This window comes from Scyliorhinus torazame, chromosome 28 (assembly GCF_047496885.1).
Source record: "Scyliorhinus torazame isolate Kashiwa2021f chromosome 28, sScyTor2.1, whole genome shotgun sequence".
Classification (NCBI taxonomy): Eukaryota; Metazoa; Chordata; class Chondrichthyes; order Carcharhiniformes; family Scyliorhinidae; genus Scyliorhinus; species Scyliorhinus torazame.
Window position 1 is genome coordinate 32,903,401 of NC_092734.1, and position 15,634 is coordinate 32,919,034.

Genomic DNA, 15,634 nt, shown 5'->3' on the forward strand with positions numbered 1-15,634 from the left:
AACAGAGCACCTGAAGGAAACCCACGCAGACACGGGGAGAACGTGCAGACTCCGTACAGACAATGACCCAAGCCAGGAATCGAACCTGGGACCCTAGCGCTGTGAAGCAACAGTGCTAACCACTGTGCTACCGCTTGGGAAGGGCCTGTTCCTGTGCCGTACTTTTCTTTGTTCTTTGTTCTTAAGTCACAACAAGCTCATGTCTGACTGCATTCCTATTATAACTGCTTCTGTATGTCATGGGGAGGCAATTTGGTTTCAGTTTTCACTGAAACCTGAATTGCAGAATGTGATCCCAAAACACTAGTAAAAACCCTGCAGTGCCAGGCAATAATAAGGAATTTAACTGAAATCGTCTTGAAACAATAGTGTTGGTCATAGGCCTTTATACTGGGTTGTTTTCCAGTTTTACATTGATTTTTGAGTTGTCAGCACTTTAAAAGATTTCTGAAGCGGTTAGTCAGCTTTTCTGTGTTTTGTAAGTTGGCATGTATGCACTTGCATCTATTGATCTTTTGAAAAGCTGAACAAAGTAACGATGCTGGGACCACATTTCATTGTAATTCATCCAGTTACCCTGACAACATAACACACTGAATAGCAACTCCAAGCAAAGTATTTTTTTTATTGATACAGAATCAGACACATATCTTTCATGCATTTAAGGTCATGCAAAATTGAAACCAAGAACAAACCCTTTGGCCTCCAGCCATTGCGGCCTAGATGTTCTACAGGACAGAACGCCTGGAACATAGGTGGAGGCTAAACAGAATTACATATGAATTGGTTTTGATTTCCAGACTAGTCTCCAAACTCAAAAGATGTTTTTGCATCAGTACATGCAAATAGCAGTGTAATAAGAACAGTGCTTTCAAATTCATTTTGTGAAAACCAGAAACATTAAAAAAAACATAGCATAATTGCATAATTTGAAATTCGAGGAATCCAGTGGTACTATCAATGTGCTAACTCTAATCATTCAGCATTCCTAAAATAATATTCAATTTTATCATCCACATAATTGCATAATTTGAAATTCGAGGAATCCAGTGGTACTATCAATGTGCTAACTCTAATCATTCAGCATTCCTAAAATAATATTCAATTTTATCATCCACAGTAGAAGGCAGTATCATTCTAATTAATGCCACATGCTCAGGAGCATCAAATATCTATTACTGCATGTCATATGAAGGTACTGTATCATTAGACCCCTTTCCCTCCCTTAAAAATCTACACTGAAAAACATTCCTATAGCCAGAGGTTGACACACATTGTTGGCAAAAAAAACTAATAAACTTTAACTACCTTTCAGGCAGGTCACATCCCACTCACATGGCTTCTGTTACAAATAAAGGCTGAACCAATTCAGATTTTTTTTTAAATGTACAAAATAATTGTTCTGTATGGTGAGATGAAACAGATCAAGCTCGTCAAACAATTAAAGATCCATTCACAATTTTATCCAAATTACAAACAAGGGGTGTTTGGATTATCAAATTACAAATCAGTTCTTATTTTAAAAGTGATGGTTCTTGTTCAGAATGTACCAAATTTCACAATTCCAATTGAAACATTCAAGAATTGCCCCCAGGGAAGCACTTATCCAATGACATGAAAGAAAAGGTGTATTAGATCCTGTATTTATGATAATCGCATCAAGGTAATATATCTGAATACGCAAACCTTAATAGGAGCTTTCTCTAATCGCAACCATGTTATTGCATAGCCCATCAATCTCAAAATGTTGGATTATATTTTAAGAAAAAGAGGGTGGCACAGTGGTTAGCACTGCTGCCTCACGGCGCCGAGGACCCGGGTTCGATCCAGGCCCCGGGTCACTGTCCGTGTGGAGTTTGCACATCCTCCCTGTGTCTGCGTGCATCTCACCCCCACAACCCAAAGATGTGCAGGGTAGGTGGATTGGCCACGCTCAATTTCCCCTTAATTGAAGAATTTTGTTAATATTTAAAGAAAAAGGTTAAAGGATTAGTTCAACCCATCAAACATTCTGGTATAATAATTCCACTTCTAATTTCATCCAACATCACAACAGTATTTACGCAGCTTTTAAAACATTTCTTTTAAGTTTTAGAGTATCCAATTTTTTTTTTCCAATTAAGGGGCAATTTAGCATGACCAATCCACCTAGGCAGCAGTGCTAACCACTGCACCACCGTGCCGCCCTGACGCAGTTCATACAACATGAAAGTGTTAATTCAAAGATCAAAGATGTTATTGATGAGACTCTAAACCTAACGTGAAGTCTCTCTTTACATGGTTCACTTATGCCTGTTGTTCCATAGCCCTGTGGTCGGAGTGCTCTGCAATTTACTTCTGAGTTGTCACAATTCTTGGCTAAGCGTTATAGGTAATATGATGTCCTTGCCGATAGATTTCCCTTGTGGTTTAGTCTATTCTCTTTAAAAATCAGTTTGCTTTGAGATGAACACGGTATAACCATTCTCTTGAAAACTCCCAGCAAAGTAGCAACGTTACTATTATAGATATTTTTTTAAAATGCTACCATTGCCTCCAACAAGGGAAGCATTTACGCGTTTCTCTCAGCAACAATTTTTGCACCATTGGTCTGTATACAATCGATCAAACAAAATCACTCATTCATTAATAGAGCCAGAGTAATTTGTCGGCTCGTGTACCATTTAAAATGGACGCTTGACCTCTGCACTCTGTTATCAAATTGAATTGCATATAGACTGGCAGTTTAGATGGAATTCCTGACACTCAAAAGTAATTCAAACAAAGTGAAGGGTTACACTTCACACAAATCCGCACAAACCTAAATAAATGAAGCTACTGAATTATCTAAAGGACCTGGATCAGACTGCTCAGCTTCATTACATGCCTTGTAGTGTACACCCCTTAGAATATGTTTGGCACCTCATTTTCACAACTCTCTATGTGAGGCAGTTTTTGATCTTCCACTGAGCTGTTTGCAGGAGTCTAGATATGTCAGTGTTAGAAATATGTATATGAAAAATACATGAGAATTGTTAAAGTTTCTTCATACCTCAATTATGATGAAACAAAGAAAACAGCTTCTGATGTCTGTAAGAGCTGCTTTACATTCCCTTTTCAAAGATAGGCTTTATTTCAAACATTTGGGAGTCACAAAATATTCCCCCTATATATTTTTGTTTCTGAAAAGGATGATGGTGGGGGGGAATCTGACGATGGTGGAGCCAGATTACTGGGAGGAAGCAATCCTGCTCCTCCTGGTCAACAAGCAGTTGCTGCAAAGGTACTTACCATCTCCCTGAAGCTATCCTTGCTTCCCTTCAACTGCTGGGTTTCCTGAGGCCTTGGAAACCCGACGGTACAGAATTAAACTGCAAAGCAGATTAATTCAGGGACCAGAAGCCTCATTAAAATATTTAAATTAATAACCTGCTTCCGAGTAGCGGATTGGCTGCCTTCCCTTCAACCCGTCTCCACTAAAACTGGGAGTGAAATGAAATGAAAATCACTTATTGTCACAAGTAGGCTTCAATGAAGTTACTGTGAAAAGCCCCTAGTCGCCACATTCTGGCGCCTGTTCGGGGAGGCTGTTACGGAATGGGTTGGAATCAGGTTTAAAATTTGAAAAAAAATTTAAAGCACCCAATTCTTTTTTTCAAATTATGGGGCAATTTACCATGGCCAATTCACCTATCCTGCACATCTTTTTGGATTGTGGGGGTGAGACCTGCGCACACACGAGGAGAATGTGCAAACTCCACACGGACAGTGACCTGGGGCCGGGACCTCAGCGCCGTGAGGCAGTAGTGTTAACCACTGCGCCGCCGTGCTGCCCCAGGTTTAAAAGTTCCCCTCACCAGACCTCAGTCCATTGGTTTTTGGGGGTTAAAATTCATCCCTCCATGCCCTTCTCCTACTGAAGATCGCGCTTATACTGTTGATCTGAAATTTGCGGCCCCCAGTTACTGAATCACTGATGGAAATAGGTTTTCTTAATTATCTCTGGCAACTTTTCTAAAAGACAATGGGCAGAATCTTGTTGAGGCGCCATCCGTCTCGCCTACCAGTTACAGAACTGGTAAGAGACCTCAGGAAGGCATGCTGAAGCACACGCCCGTCACGCAGTGACGAGACCAGCAGCAGCCCTCCCATGGAATCAAGACCTCAGGGGCATAAATTTGGCCTACCGAGAGCTGCCAGCCATTCAGAGGCTGACCACTCATGCTCAGCAGTGCCCCTGGGCAGGCTATGGCTGCTTCCAGAAAGACAGGGACCAGAATCATGGGGTGGGAGGTCATGGGAAGAGGGATACTGGGGTTCAGTAAAAAAGGCAGGAGGGTGGCTCATTTGCACCCACCCTTCTAAATGTCCAGTCCCTCAATCAGGCACTGAGCGTCTTTGATCGAAGGACTGTCCCATCCTTAAAAATGTGAATAATTTTACTTTCCCTTAAAAGGTATACAATATACATTTGAAACCTAAAAGAACAGCTTGTTGGCTGCTAATTCACAAGAAAGCCAACTGTAATCGAAAGCATTGCCAAGACTTCAGCAGAGCAGGTAGAGCTGGAAAAAAGAGAAAAATAGGAAACTAAAGGCACACAAGACATCTAACGAAGAGTGCAGTGGCGGTTAGCAAATTGCTATAAAATTGAAGTATGTTTGCCTGGGAGATAACATACAGCAAAGCTGGATTGTCCACACCCATTGCATCACCAACCATATCTCAGAGCCTGGCAGTGCTAACTGGGAATGACCTTGGGGAATAGGTGTGTATTTGGTTCCAGGTTAGGATGGAGCTATCTGGAGATCTGTGCCAACTGCTGAATGAACTCCTGCCTATGGCAGTCACTCACTTCCTGCCTGAACTTTTATTTGTCTCTACCTTCATCCAGGCTAATAGATGGATTACCTGCCTTATCAGGCAATGTGTTGCCTTCACATATATCAAACATAGATGAATACATTTTACAGGTACGGCTAGAATTTAAACCTTTCTGACTGAAAGCAGTGACAGTGTGGTATGGCTGCCCGACCTCACATACCACTGCATTGCATTTTCTAAAATAGAGAAGAAATTGATGGCATCCTGCAACCCATTTTTTTTGTCAGCAAGTTGTTATGCAGGTAGGTTATATTCTAACAATATGTGAAGGTGAGTGAGTGGTAAGGGTTTGTCAATTGTAATTTGCAGCTTGAATGTACACTTTGATGATCGACATGCATCACTTTCTCCCATGGATACTTTAGCTATCGACATGATAGTCTGTTGGGTAGTCTTACCTTGGCAGCTTCATCAAGGTGTGTTATATTCCATGTCCATTCTCAGGTTGTGTTGGCAAGGTACAAGGTATTGACTGGCTGCCATCTCCTTACAGGCATGCTGCACTGCTGTCTTCTTGGGAGAAGGGATTGGGTATGCAGGTGGGGTGCCATACATGACAACTCACCTTAGGCAGCAGAATCCCTACTTTATCAATGCACCAAGCAAGGAGTTTTATTATTTGCCCACAAACCTTTTTTTCTTCACTCTCCAATTTGTTTAATCTACATTTTTCCTCCTACACCTTTTAAAATATACTTAAAGCTTTAGTCAGGATTGCGACTACTGAGTGGCCACATCCCTTAAAAAGTTAGCTGCAACCTTTTTTTGGCAGACTCCTCATGTTAGGAGCTTGCTGTAAATTCAAGAATTCTTAGGGCGAGTGCTGGAAAATTGCAGGTGTTTTCCCGAGAGTGAGGTCAGTGAGCATTATGCAAAAACATGTTAATTAATGTCAACTTCTGCAAGAGAGCCACAAACTTACTGACTGAGCAGCTACCGGCAAGTTTGCTTCACAAATTTAGTTATTCTGTAACTCCAAAGTTAGTTTCATAATTCAGGTGCTGTGCAATTTCAAAGACCAGGCTGGCTGTAAGCAGGCTGACCCAATAGCTTTGCTCACTGATGGCTACATATGTCTTAGGGATGTTATTTCTATTGGATAAAAAAAATGAAAGAAAAATAGACAAAAGTACATATTTCAAACATAAGACTAGTCTGTAAATGTCATTTAGCACAATATTTCCCTCATACAAACATTTTTTTGCATTCCAAACACACACTGCTTCTCATTATTTAAAAAAAAATTAAAATGTCTGAACAGTCTTGCCTGAAGGGCTCCATGCAATTCAAGCCATTTGCAAACTATGTTACTTGGTTGCTTTCAGTTTGTACATTGCAGGTAGTGTCCACATGATTTGTATCCCTCATCAACAATCATCTCTATACTTCGGAAAAATCTATTTTATCTCAGGTCATCATCAGCCATGGCTCCTTAGTAGCATTCCATTCTCTTAGGCAGAAGACCATGAATTCAGCCCCTGATGAGAAACTTTGAGGACTTAAGATTCCAGTGCAGTACTGAGGGAATGCTGCTTTGTTGGAGGTGGCACCTTTGAATGACACATTCAACCAAGGCTCCATCGACCCTCAATAGATGGCTGTAAAGCAAACCAGTGGCACTATTTGAAAAACAGCATTGGATTTGTCCTGGCGAATATGTTTTCCTGGGTCAACAATCACTAAAACATGGACACATATCTAGTCAATTATCACACTGCGGTCCATGGGACTTTGCTGTGTGCAAATTGCCTATTGCATTTTTATACAACAGTGAGTACATTTTGAATGTACCCAATTAATTGTCAAGCTTTGGATTGTCCTGAAGTTTTGAAAGATGCTATAGAAAGGCAAAGCCTTTCTTTTCTTTCATTTATTTTCACTTATAAAATTAATGTTCAAAGCAACAAAAAAAGACATTACAAGATGACTTCATGTTCTAATCCACTAATTTTCTTCTGGAGTTCTCTTCCTGAAGGTAGTTCTTTAGTGATTATTTGCCTAACCACAGCAAAGTGCCTAGATTTTACGACAGTCGGTCAAAGTGCAGGCCTCAGGTCTACCTCAGCCAGGACAGGGATTGAATGCTGTGTTGCTGGCATCAGTTTGATCCACATGCTAGCTGTCCAGCCAAACAAGCTAACCAGACCCCAGTATTCAGGCTTTGAAATAAAGAAAGAAAACAAGTGTGGGTTGATATAGCCGCATCATGTAATGAAATCACTCAACATGCTGCTTGTATTGAGTAAACTCCCCAATTTGATACCCTCAGCAGAAGGTCATGCTTAAAACGAGTGTGGATCGGACATTAGGTTGCAGCACTGTTCTCAAATTTTCCATGCTCTATCAGGAAATTTACTCTTCATGCAACGACAATAGAAGGAACTTCTTTCACAAATGATTATATATTGAGCCACATTTACCACAGAGTCAAAGACTCCACAGTCATGAGGGGTTGGGTGAGAGACATGAGTTGGCATGAAGGTAGCATGGGGGATGCGTGGAGGCATGAGTTGGCACGAAGGAACATAGCTGGAGCGTGAAGAGTGAGGCTAGAGGTCCCAGCAGCTTCTAAACAACTTTCATGCTGTTTTTGGAGGGCTAGGTAAAATATTGGAAGCTTAAAATTCAAAATTATAGAAAAATCACCACAAAGTGGGTTACTGTTCAGATAACTGTTTCAGCTTTGCGTTGATCATAGAGCTATTTACATTATTGCAGCAATAACCATGCAGCTATTATTCTTTGCTGTCTTCTTCAAAGTAATGATGAAGATGTAGCCAAGAAAGTAAAAAAAAGGCTTGAAGAGCTTCATTCCAAATTTAAACAGGATGGAAAATGTGAAGGGCGTAGAAATGTTCGCAATTACTCTTTTATCTGGCCAAACCCACAAAGCCCATGTAATAGCAACTGCAATCCCAACATCAGATCAATGACATTACCTCAACTCTCGCTGCACAAGTTTCATTCAACAAAGAAGCAATACTGATTGATTTTTTGTTGGACCATTTTTCTGTCTGTTCATTCCACGACTGAAACGTGTTCTGAATGCCATTTGTAGCCAAGAGACAGAAACCTTAATTAGGGACATCAGTGTTCCCATTCCTCATCTTTCAGTATTTGAGACAGTCTCTGGAAGATTTGCCATGCTTCTAAAACAAACAAAGGTTACCCGACCGACTGGTTTGATCTGCAACACCACTACAGTGATATACAAAATATCTTTGAGTTAGAAATGCCCTACTTTACAGCATGCTTTGTAGTTGCTTTCTGGTGCTAGACCAATTTCAATTTCAGGAACAGCACTCTTACGGATCTGCTAAAACTGAGGGTGTGATCGAACAAAAAAAAGAGTCCTGTTCTGGGCGAGATTAGTGGGGTTGCTCCCTGTGCTTGTGGCGGCGGGAGCAACCCAGCTATCGAACGGCACTCTGAATTTTTAAAATAATAATCATTATTATTGTCATTACATTACAATGGCTTACATTAACACTGCAATGAAGTTACTGGGGAAAGCCCTTAGTCGCCACTCCCTGGCGCCTGTTCGGGTACATTGAGGGGGAATTCAGAATGTCCAATTCACCTAACCGGAGCACCCGGAGGAAACCCACTCAGACGCGGGGATAATCTGCAGACTCCACACAGACAATGACCCAAGCGGGAATCGAATCCGGGACCCTGGCACTGTGAAGCAACAGTGCTAACCACTGTGCTACCATGCCGCCTGGGTCCTCAGTGGCTGGCTGTACCAATTGGTCACTGCTGGCACCTGGGTGGCAGTGTCTGAGTGGCACTGCTAGGCACCCAGGGATCACCAATCGCCTGGGATACCACCTCTCCAAGTGCCATTCAGCCTCGTCCCCTCTGAGGAGACCAGTGCTAAACGGTGCCTGGATAGGGTCTCCTCGGTGAGGCTGGTAGATCCCGGGGATCGGTTACATCTGGCGTAGACATAGTTAAATGAGCAGTTAAGTTGATGCAGGTCTGGATCCCGTACATTGTAGGTGGGATCCAGATTGTGAGATTTCATTAGATTGTACAGGGTGTAACGACTGTCGGGAATCCCGGAAGAGGCCTCTCGCGGGATCTGCATCCCATCCCAATTCTGCCAAGATGCGGTCGGTAAATCACATCCAGAGAATATTTTAAGAAAGATCTTATACCACAATTCAAGAGCAGAGTGTTACCCTCTACATAATAGGGACTGCACTACAAAAGTAAGTTGTTATTCCTGAAGCTAAGTTTCCCTGTGCCAATATGTTCTACAGTAATGGTTGCTATATTTTCTGATCCAAAGCCTCCTAACCTTCACAGGACTGCACATTCCAGGGCTGGTGTCTCCCAGAGCTCCCTACTTGTCTGTCCACTCCGTCCTGCTCTTACTCCCAACTAGTCTGCATTCCTTCCCATTCCTCATTCACCTCCATAGCTGCTTACCACTTTAGACATATGCCAGCTATTCCAGTCTCAATTTTTGGATTTTGCTGCTTCCATCTCAGAAATTTAGCATCATGCTCCAGCTCCTATTCCCTCAGAATTATCCTCCTGTCCCCAGTTATCCCATGCGATCTACAACCTCACCCACCAGAATGGGCCTTAGGAGCCTTGCCTTGGTAATTTGCCTGCATCCTCTCCAGTGCTTCTTTCTTTGTGGCCATTGGGCGTGTGCCTTGGGCCACTCAGCAGGCTGCACCTTTCCTGACTTTTAGCCCCTTCACTTCTCTTTAAAAGCACTTCAAACGCTAGTATTTTGTTCAAATACTGACGTACCCTCAAAGAACTAAAACCCTGTTCCCCATTCAGTACTGAGAAATAGATTTTTAGTTTCAGGATCAAGGACAGAACAAAGAGTAATCCAAGAGCAGAAACAGAGAGACAAAGGAGAAATGGAGAGAGAAGCAATGGTGATAGGTGGAAACATGGAATGCAATTGGGAGAAGTGACAGATTTTAAAAAAAGAATAGCAGCAACAAAGCAGGAACAAGGGTTCATGGGTGGGACACAAGTAGGTTATGGAATGGTAAAATACATCACTCACTTGATATTGTACATCTTCCAAAAGACAGGGAGGTCATGTCTCACATATCTGTTAGAATTCTTTGAAGAGGTAACAAGGAAGTTAGACAAAGGTGAACCAGTGGACGTGATCTATTTAGATTTCTTGAAAACTTTTGACAAGGTGCCATATAGGAAGCTATTAAATAAGTTAAGAGCACATAGTGTTAAGAGTAAGATACTGATATGGATAGGGGATTGGCTGACTGGCAGAGGCAGAGAGTGGGGATAAAGAGGTCTTTTTCAGATGGCAGCCGGTGACTAGTGGTGTGCCTCAGGGGTCGGTGTTGGGATCACAACTTTTCACAATATGCATTAACGATCTGGAAGAAGGAACTGAGGCCGCTATTGCTAAGTTTGCAGATGATACAAAGATATGAAGAGGGACAGATAGTATTGAGGAAGCAGGGGGCTGCAGAAGGACTTGGACAGGCTAGGAGAGTGGGCAAAGAAGTGGCAAATGGAATACAATGTGGAAAAGTGTGAGGTTATGCACTTTGGTAGGAAGAATGGAGGGATAGACTATTTTCTAAATGGGAAAAGGTTTAGGAAATTAGAAGCACAAAGGGACTTAGGAGTCCTAGTTCAAGATTCTCTTAAGGTTAATGTGCAGGTTCAGTCGGCAGTTAGGAAGGCAAATGCGATGTTAGCATTTATGTTGAGAGGGCTAGAATACAAGAGCAGGGATGTACTTCTGAGGCTGTATAAGGCTCTGGTCAGACCCCATTTAAAGTATTGTGAGCAATTTTGGACCACGTATCTAAAGAAGGATGTGCTGGCCTTGGGAAGGGACCAGAGGAGGTTCACAAGAATGATCCCTGGAATTAAGAGCTTGTCATATGAGGAGTGGTTGAAGACTCTGGGTCTGTACTCATTGGAGTTTAGAAGGATGGGAGGAGATCTTATTGAAACTTACAGGATACCGAGAGACCTGGATAGAGTGGACGTCGAGAGGATGTTTCCACTAGTAGGAAAAACTAGAACCTGAGGGCACAACCTCAGCCAGAGTCGGTGAATCTGTGGAACTCTTTGCCACAGAAGGCTGTGGTGGCCAAATCACTGAGTATCTTTAAGACAGAGATAGATAAGTAATTGATTAGGGGGTCAGGGGTTAGGAGAAGGCAGGAGAATGGGGATGAGAAACATCAGCCATGATTAAATGGCGGAGCAGACTCGATGGGTCGAATGGCCTAATTCTGCTCCTGTGTCTTATGGAAAGAAAAGAAAAGCTATAAGGGGGCTGTAACGTCTAGTCATCATGCTGCTGAGCAAGGGACTGAGATGGAAAAGAGCAGAGTAATGATATGGGGACTTTATTCAAGTCATTCGGAGAATCAAAGCTGAGATAAACAAAAGATTCCAGAAGTAATAAGCTAGAACTAGGACACCATCCCATGTAACTGATGCTGGTGCCAAGTAATTTGTCTATAAAATAATGAGGGGCATAGATAAGGTAGATAGTCAACATCTTTTCCCAAAGGTAGAGGAGTCTAAAACTAGAGGGCATAGGTTTAAGGTGAGAGGGGAGAGATTCAGAAGGGCCCAGAGGGGCAATTTCTTCACTCAGAGGGTAGTGAGTGTCTGGAATGGGCTGCCAGAGGTAGTAGTAGAGGCGGGTACAATTGTGTCTTTTAAAAAACATTTAGATAGTACATGGGTAAGATGGGTATAGAGGGTTATGGGCCAAGTGCGGGCAACTGGGACTAGCTTAATGGTAAAAACTGGGCGGCATGGACTGGTTGGGCCGAAGGGCCTGTTTCCTGCTGTAAACTTCTATGATTCTATGATTCTAATTGGGGAAAACAAGGCAAAGGGTGAGTGATAACTGGTGCAGATAAAGGGGAGTATCAAACCAACAGAGACAACAGTGGGGATGAAATCTGTCTTGGCTCTAGTACAAATCAGTTGACAGAATCAGCAGTCTGTCTTATGCCTTGCTCGATGTTAGTTTCTATTGAAGTTGATGGAAATTAATGTTCAGTGGATGGTAAAATGGCCTGTCGATTTGCTATCACTCATTATGCTCTAATGCCTAAGAGCAGTCACACTCCTAGTGCAAGAATGATCATAGGAGCGAAAGGAATCCGTAAATTCTAAATGCATTCAAAGAAATTCAGGCTTTAACTTTCGTCATCCACAACCCGCCACTTCCCATTTGATTACAGGAGGAATAGAAGATCACAAAGCACCATTCACAGTGAATACAGCGAAAGAGATAGACAAAGACAGAGAGAAAAAAACACCAACTCAACAACAATAGACGAGAACTGAAACATTACCTGACTCAGCCGTGCCATAGAGATTGATTAGTCTATATTTAAAAAAAATTATTTCATGCCGTGCACCCTTGCGAGGTTTTGGAGTCGAATCATTATCTCGGAGGTTACTGAACACCAATGTTCCAATAACAATGCCTGCCTTTGGTACACACTTGTGGTGGGTTATCTCCCAGCTGCAGCCTGCTTTTGAATTTAGTTAATCACACTGCTGTTTCCTTTCTTCTAGCCCAAGGCTTTCTCTCTATAATCTCTCCTTGCCCTTTAGAGCTCTGAGTTAAAGCTACATATTTTTTCTCTGCTGCTGTCTTTTTAAACTTCTTGCTTGATAAACAGAAGGGTTATTTCACATTAGCAAGCTGCCCTGAGTAATTTTATAATATCTAACTGTTGTGATCTTGCTATCTTCATTATTGGGAAGAAGCAAACACAGTGCTAATGTCTCAGCAAACAAATGAAATAGACTAGATGAAAGAGAGCAAGAACCCAATGGAAGAGACAAGCCCTGCAGCTGGCAAGAAGGGGCAGTTCCTAGGGATGGGTAGAAAGAGGAGTACATATATGCTCTTGAGTGTTCTGTTGAGTAGAAGAGATGAAAAACTCCACATTAGGGGTGAGAGACAGGGAGATCGAATTGTAAGGGAAGGAGTGAGCTGGCAGCTCATATTTAACCTGCTTTACAAGTGTAGAACCTGGAAGTTCAAGGGAGGCAAGGACAGCTTTGGGTAAAGATATGTGCCTACACAGCATTGTTTGTACCCCTGACCCAAGCTTCTTCCCTTGGATTGAAAACCTCCCTCCTCAACCTGCCTCAGATGCCCAGCCCTGATCGATCAAGGATTGGACACCTCCCCCATAACAACTGCAGGGTCCCTCTGCTCTACAACTATGGTGTACTTCTCATCTGACTGCAAGCCAAGTTTGTCAATTAGGCTGACCTTTGGGCAAGGACCTTGGGAAAAAATAGACACATGTGGGGGAGCCACACGGTCTTGTGCCCGCTCTCACCCCAGCATCACCTACCCAACATGCCTCTGTGATGATTAGGACTATTTGGCTTTAAACGTTCCAGAGAAGGTTAATCTATTTCTATTTAAATATTTCTATATAGGATTATGGCAGTGTAATGGCTGCAACTTATAAAAGAGAATATATAAAAGAGAAATAGCTCACTGCTAGATGTCAATGTGTTACTCAGGGAATAAAAAATAACAATAATAAATATATCTAATTATCTATTTTCTCCAAAATGGACATGATTAGTCGACACTCAGGCTGTGAGCAAAGCATCCGCAATTGGAATTTTCATTTAACTGAACCCAACTCACTAAAACCCAAGGCAGATCCAAATACAAAGCAGCCTAATCAAAAACAGCTTAAAATGAGGAGTGTTACAGGAAACCAAGACAATTAAAGTGTGATTCTCTCTCGTCCGCTTAATCAAAATGGCTATGTTTGGACAAGTTTAACTTTTGATAAGATAAATTCCAAATTCTTAAGCACAAAGGGGTTGGACTTAAGGGCGCAGTTAACGACCTGACCACAAATTGCACCCAAATTTCAACCCGCTTTCAGAAGTTTCCTTCCCCTCGGACTCCTGACGAAACTCATTTTCATACCTGCCACGGACCAGTGCGATGGGGCAGCATTTTTAAAACTTAATTTAAATAAAATTTTAAAATTCCTTTGTAAAATATTGCTTGATATATTTAAGAACAATAACTTTGTGAAGTTTGATTAATACAGCTGAAAATGGGTGTAATCACAAGGAGTACACATTTCTAATGGTTGTGTCAACCCATCAGCTGAGAGTAACTCGGTTTAAAATGATTGAAACCAACTTCAAAAAAATATACAGAACCATTTGCCAGTTTCTTATGGCAGAGTAGATTTAAAAATATGCTGATAATTAAAGTCCTTTCACCCAAAGGAATCAATTTAATATTTGTGACCTCCTCATAGGCCTGCAAACAAGCACAATTAGCTGAAACTGCCAATAATGCTTAATTAATCTAGGGCGCTTGACTTGTTCTGTAGGCTGTGCTGGCATCTAAAATGTTATGTTTTAAACTAGTGCAGAAGTCATAAAAATTGATTTACGCTGATTTGCACTTAAAACTCCTCACTCATTTGCACAGCTTAAAAGCCGATTTGGGGCAAATTGTACCAAGTAAATCAGTGTAACTGACTAAAGCCTCTACCTCTATAATAAGCTTTAGAAAGCGTACCAGTTGACTTGTGACATGGTTCTTTCCTATGCAAATTTTGGTTCAAGGTAATTGTTCAAACATAAATATGGAATCACAGGTTGCAGTGCTGACAGAATAGTGCGTGGTCGGCCCCACACTGCAAGCTGGTAGATTCTGCCCCTTCTCCCCTATGGAGAATAAAAATGAGGACAATTGTGGCAGAACCACCATTATCATTCATACCCAGACTCGGATATTTGCTCCTTAAACAGATATCTTAAAAAATTTAAACAAGAAAGTGGAACTATGACAATGTTAGTAGTTGAGTTTAGTTGCTACCAAATCCACGTCCAAACGCAAATGGTGCACTGTAAAAGCACAGAGTATCAATGCGACTACACTACAACATAAACCCACCAACTAACCCGATAACAATGACAGGACAAGGCCATTTGAAACAGTAATTACAGACATAATCTTAAAGGATAGCTGCTTAATGCAGGTGCAGATAGTATCTAGTTTAATTGGAAACCCGCTGGTTTTGAGAAACTTTAGCTATCAAATCAGGATCAGCAGAATAGCATTCATCAAGCTTAACTCTGTAAACTTTCCAGTTATGTGCAATGTGTTTTGTTAGTATCAAGTGTGCCTGATAAGCATTGTGAGATGCTACTGTTTTGACTGGAAAAAGTTAATTCCTGCAGCCCACCCAGCAACTGAACTTTTACAATCACTCAAACAATCTTAGTTAAGTTATCTGAAACTTAATTTAAAAAATACAAGAATGAAAAGACTTAAAAGGCAGCTTGTGGGATCTGTTTGATGGAAGAGGTAACCCCCTCTCCATCTGCTCCTTATTAACAGGTTTCCTCTTTCTTTTGATGGTCCCTATCGGTTCAAACGTTAATGGCGTGAGCATGCTTCTTGCAGAGTGGCTTGTCCTTTTTGGAATAAAATGGCTGACCCTCTAGGTTCACATGGCACACCTGAGGAAAAGAGAAATTACTTTAAAAACCAGACACTGGAGTCAAACATAACCTTTACAGGCCATTTTGCAAACTGGTATTTCTGAATAGCTTTGTGTCATTCTTGAGGTAGATGAACAAACAAATCATGGGGACCTCCAGCTAAGCTTTCTTTCCCTTAGGTCTTCCATGGTTGGCATCATTGCCAGCTCCAGAGCAGAGGCAGGCAGCCCGATTCCAGGCATATGCCAACGGTATGAATTCTTTAGGTGAGGTCAGGAAGTGTGTA

General features: G+C 41.7%; 1 protein-coding gene across 1 annotated transcript in view; it reads right to left on the reverse strand.

Annotated features, from left to right (window-relative positions):
• Nucleotides 1–605: 605 nt before the first annotated feature.
• Nucleotides 606–15,634, reverse strand: part of ldb3a (LIM domain binding 3a) — a 214,160-nt gene continuing 199,131 nt past the window's right edge. Inside the window, exon 20 of the mRNA XM_072491352.1 lies at nucleotides 606–15,366. Within this exon, the coding sequence (XP_072347453.1) occupies nucleotides 15,277–15,366 (90 nt within the window). The 3' untranslated portion in view covers nucleotides 606–15,276. The remainder of the gene's footprint in view (nucleotides 15,367–15,634) is intronic.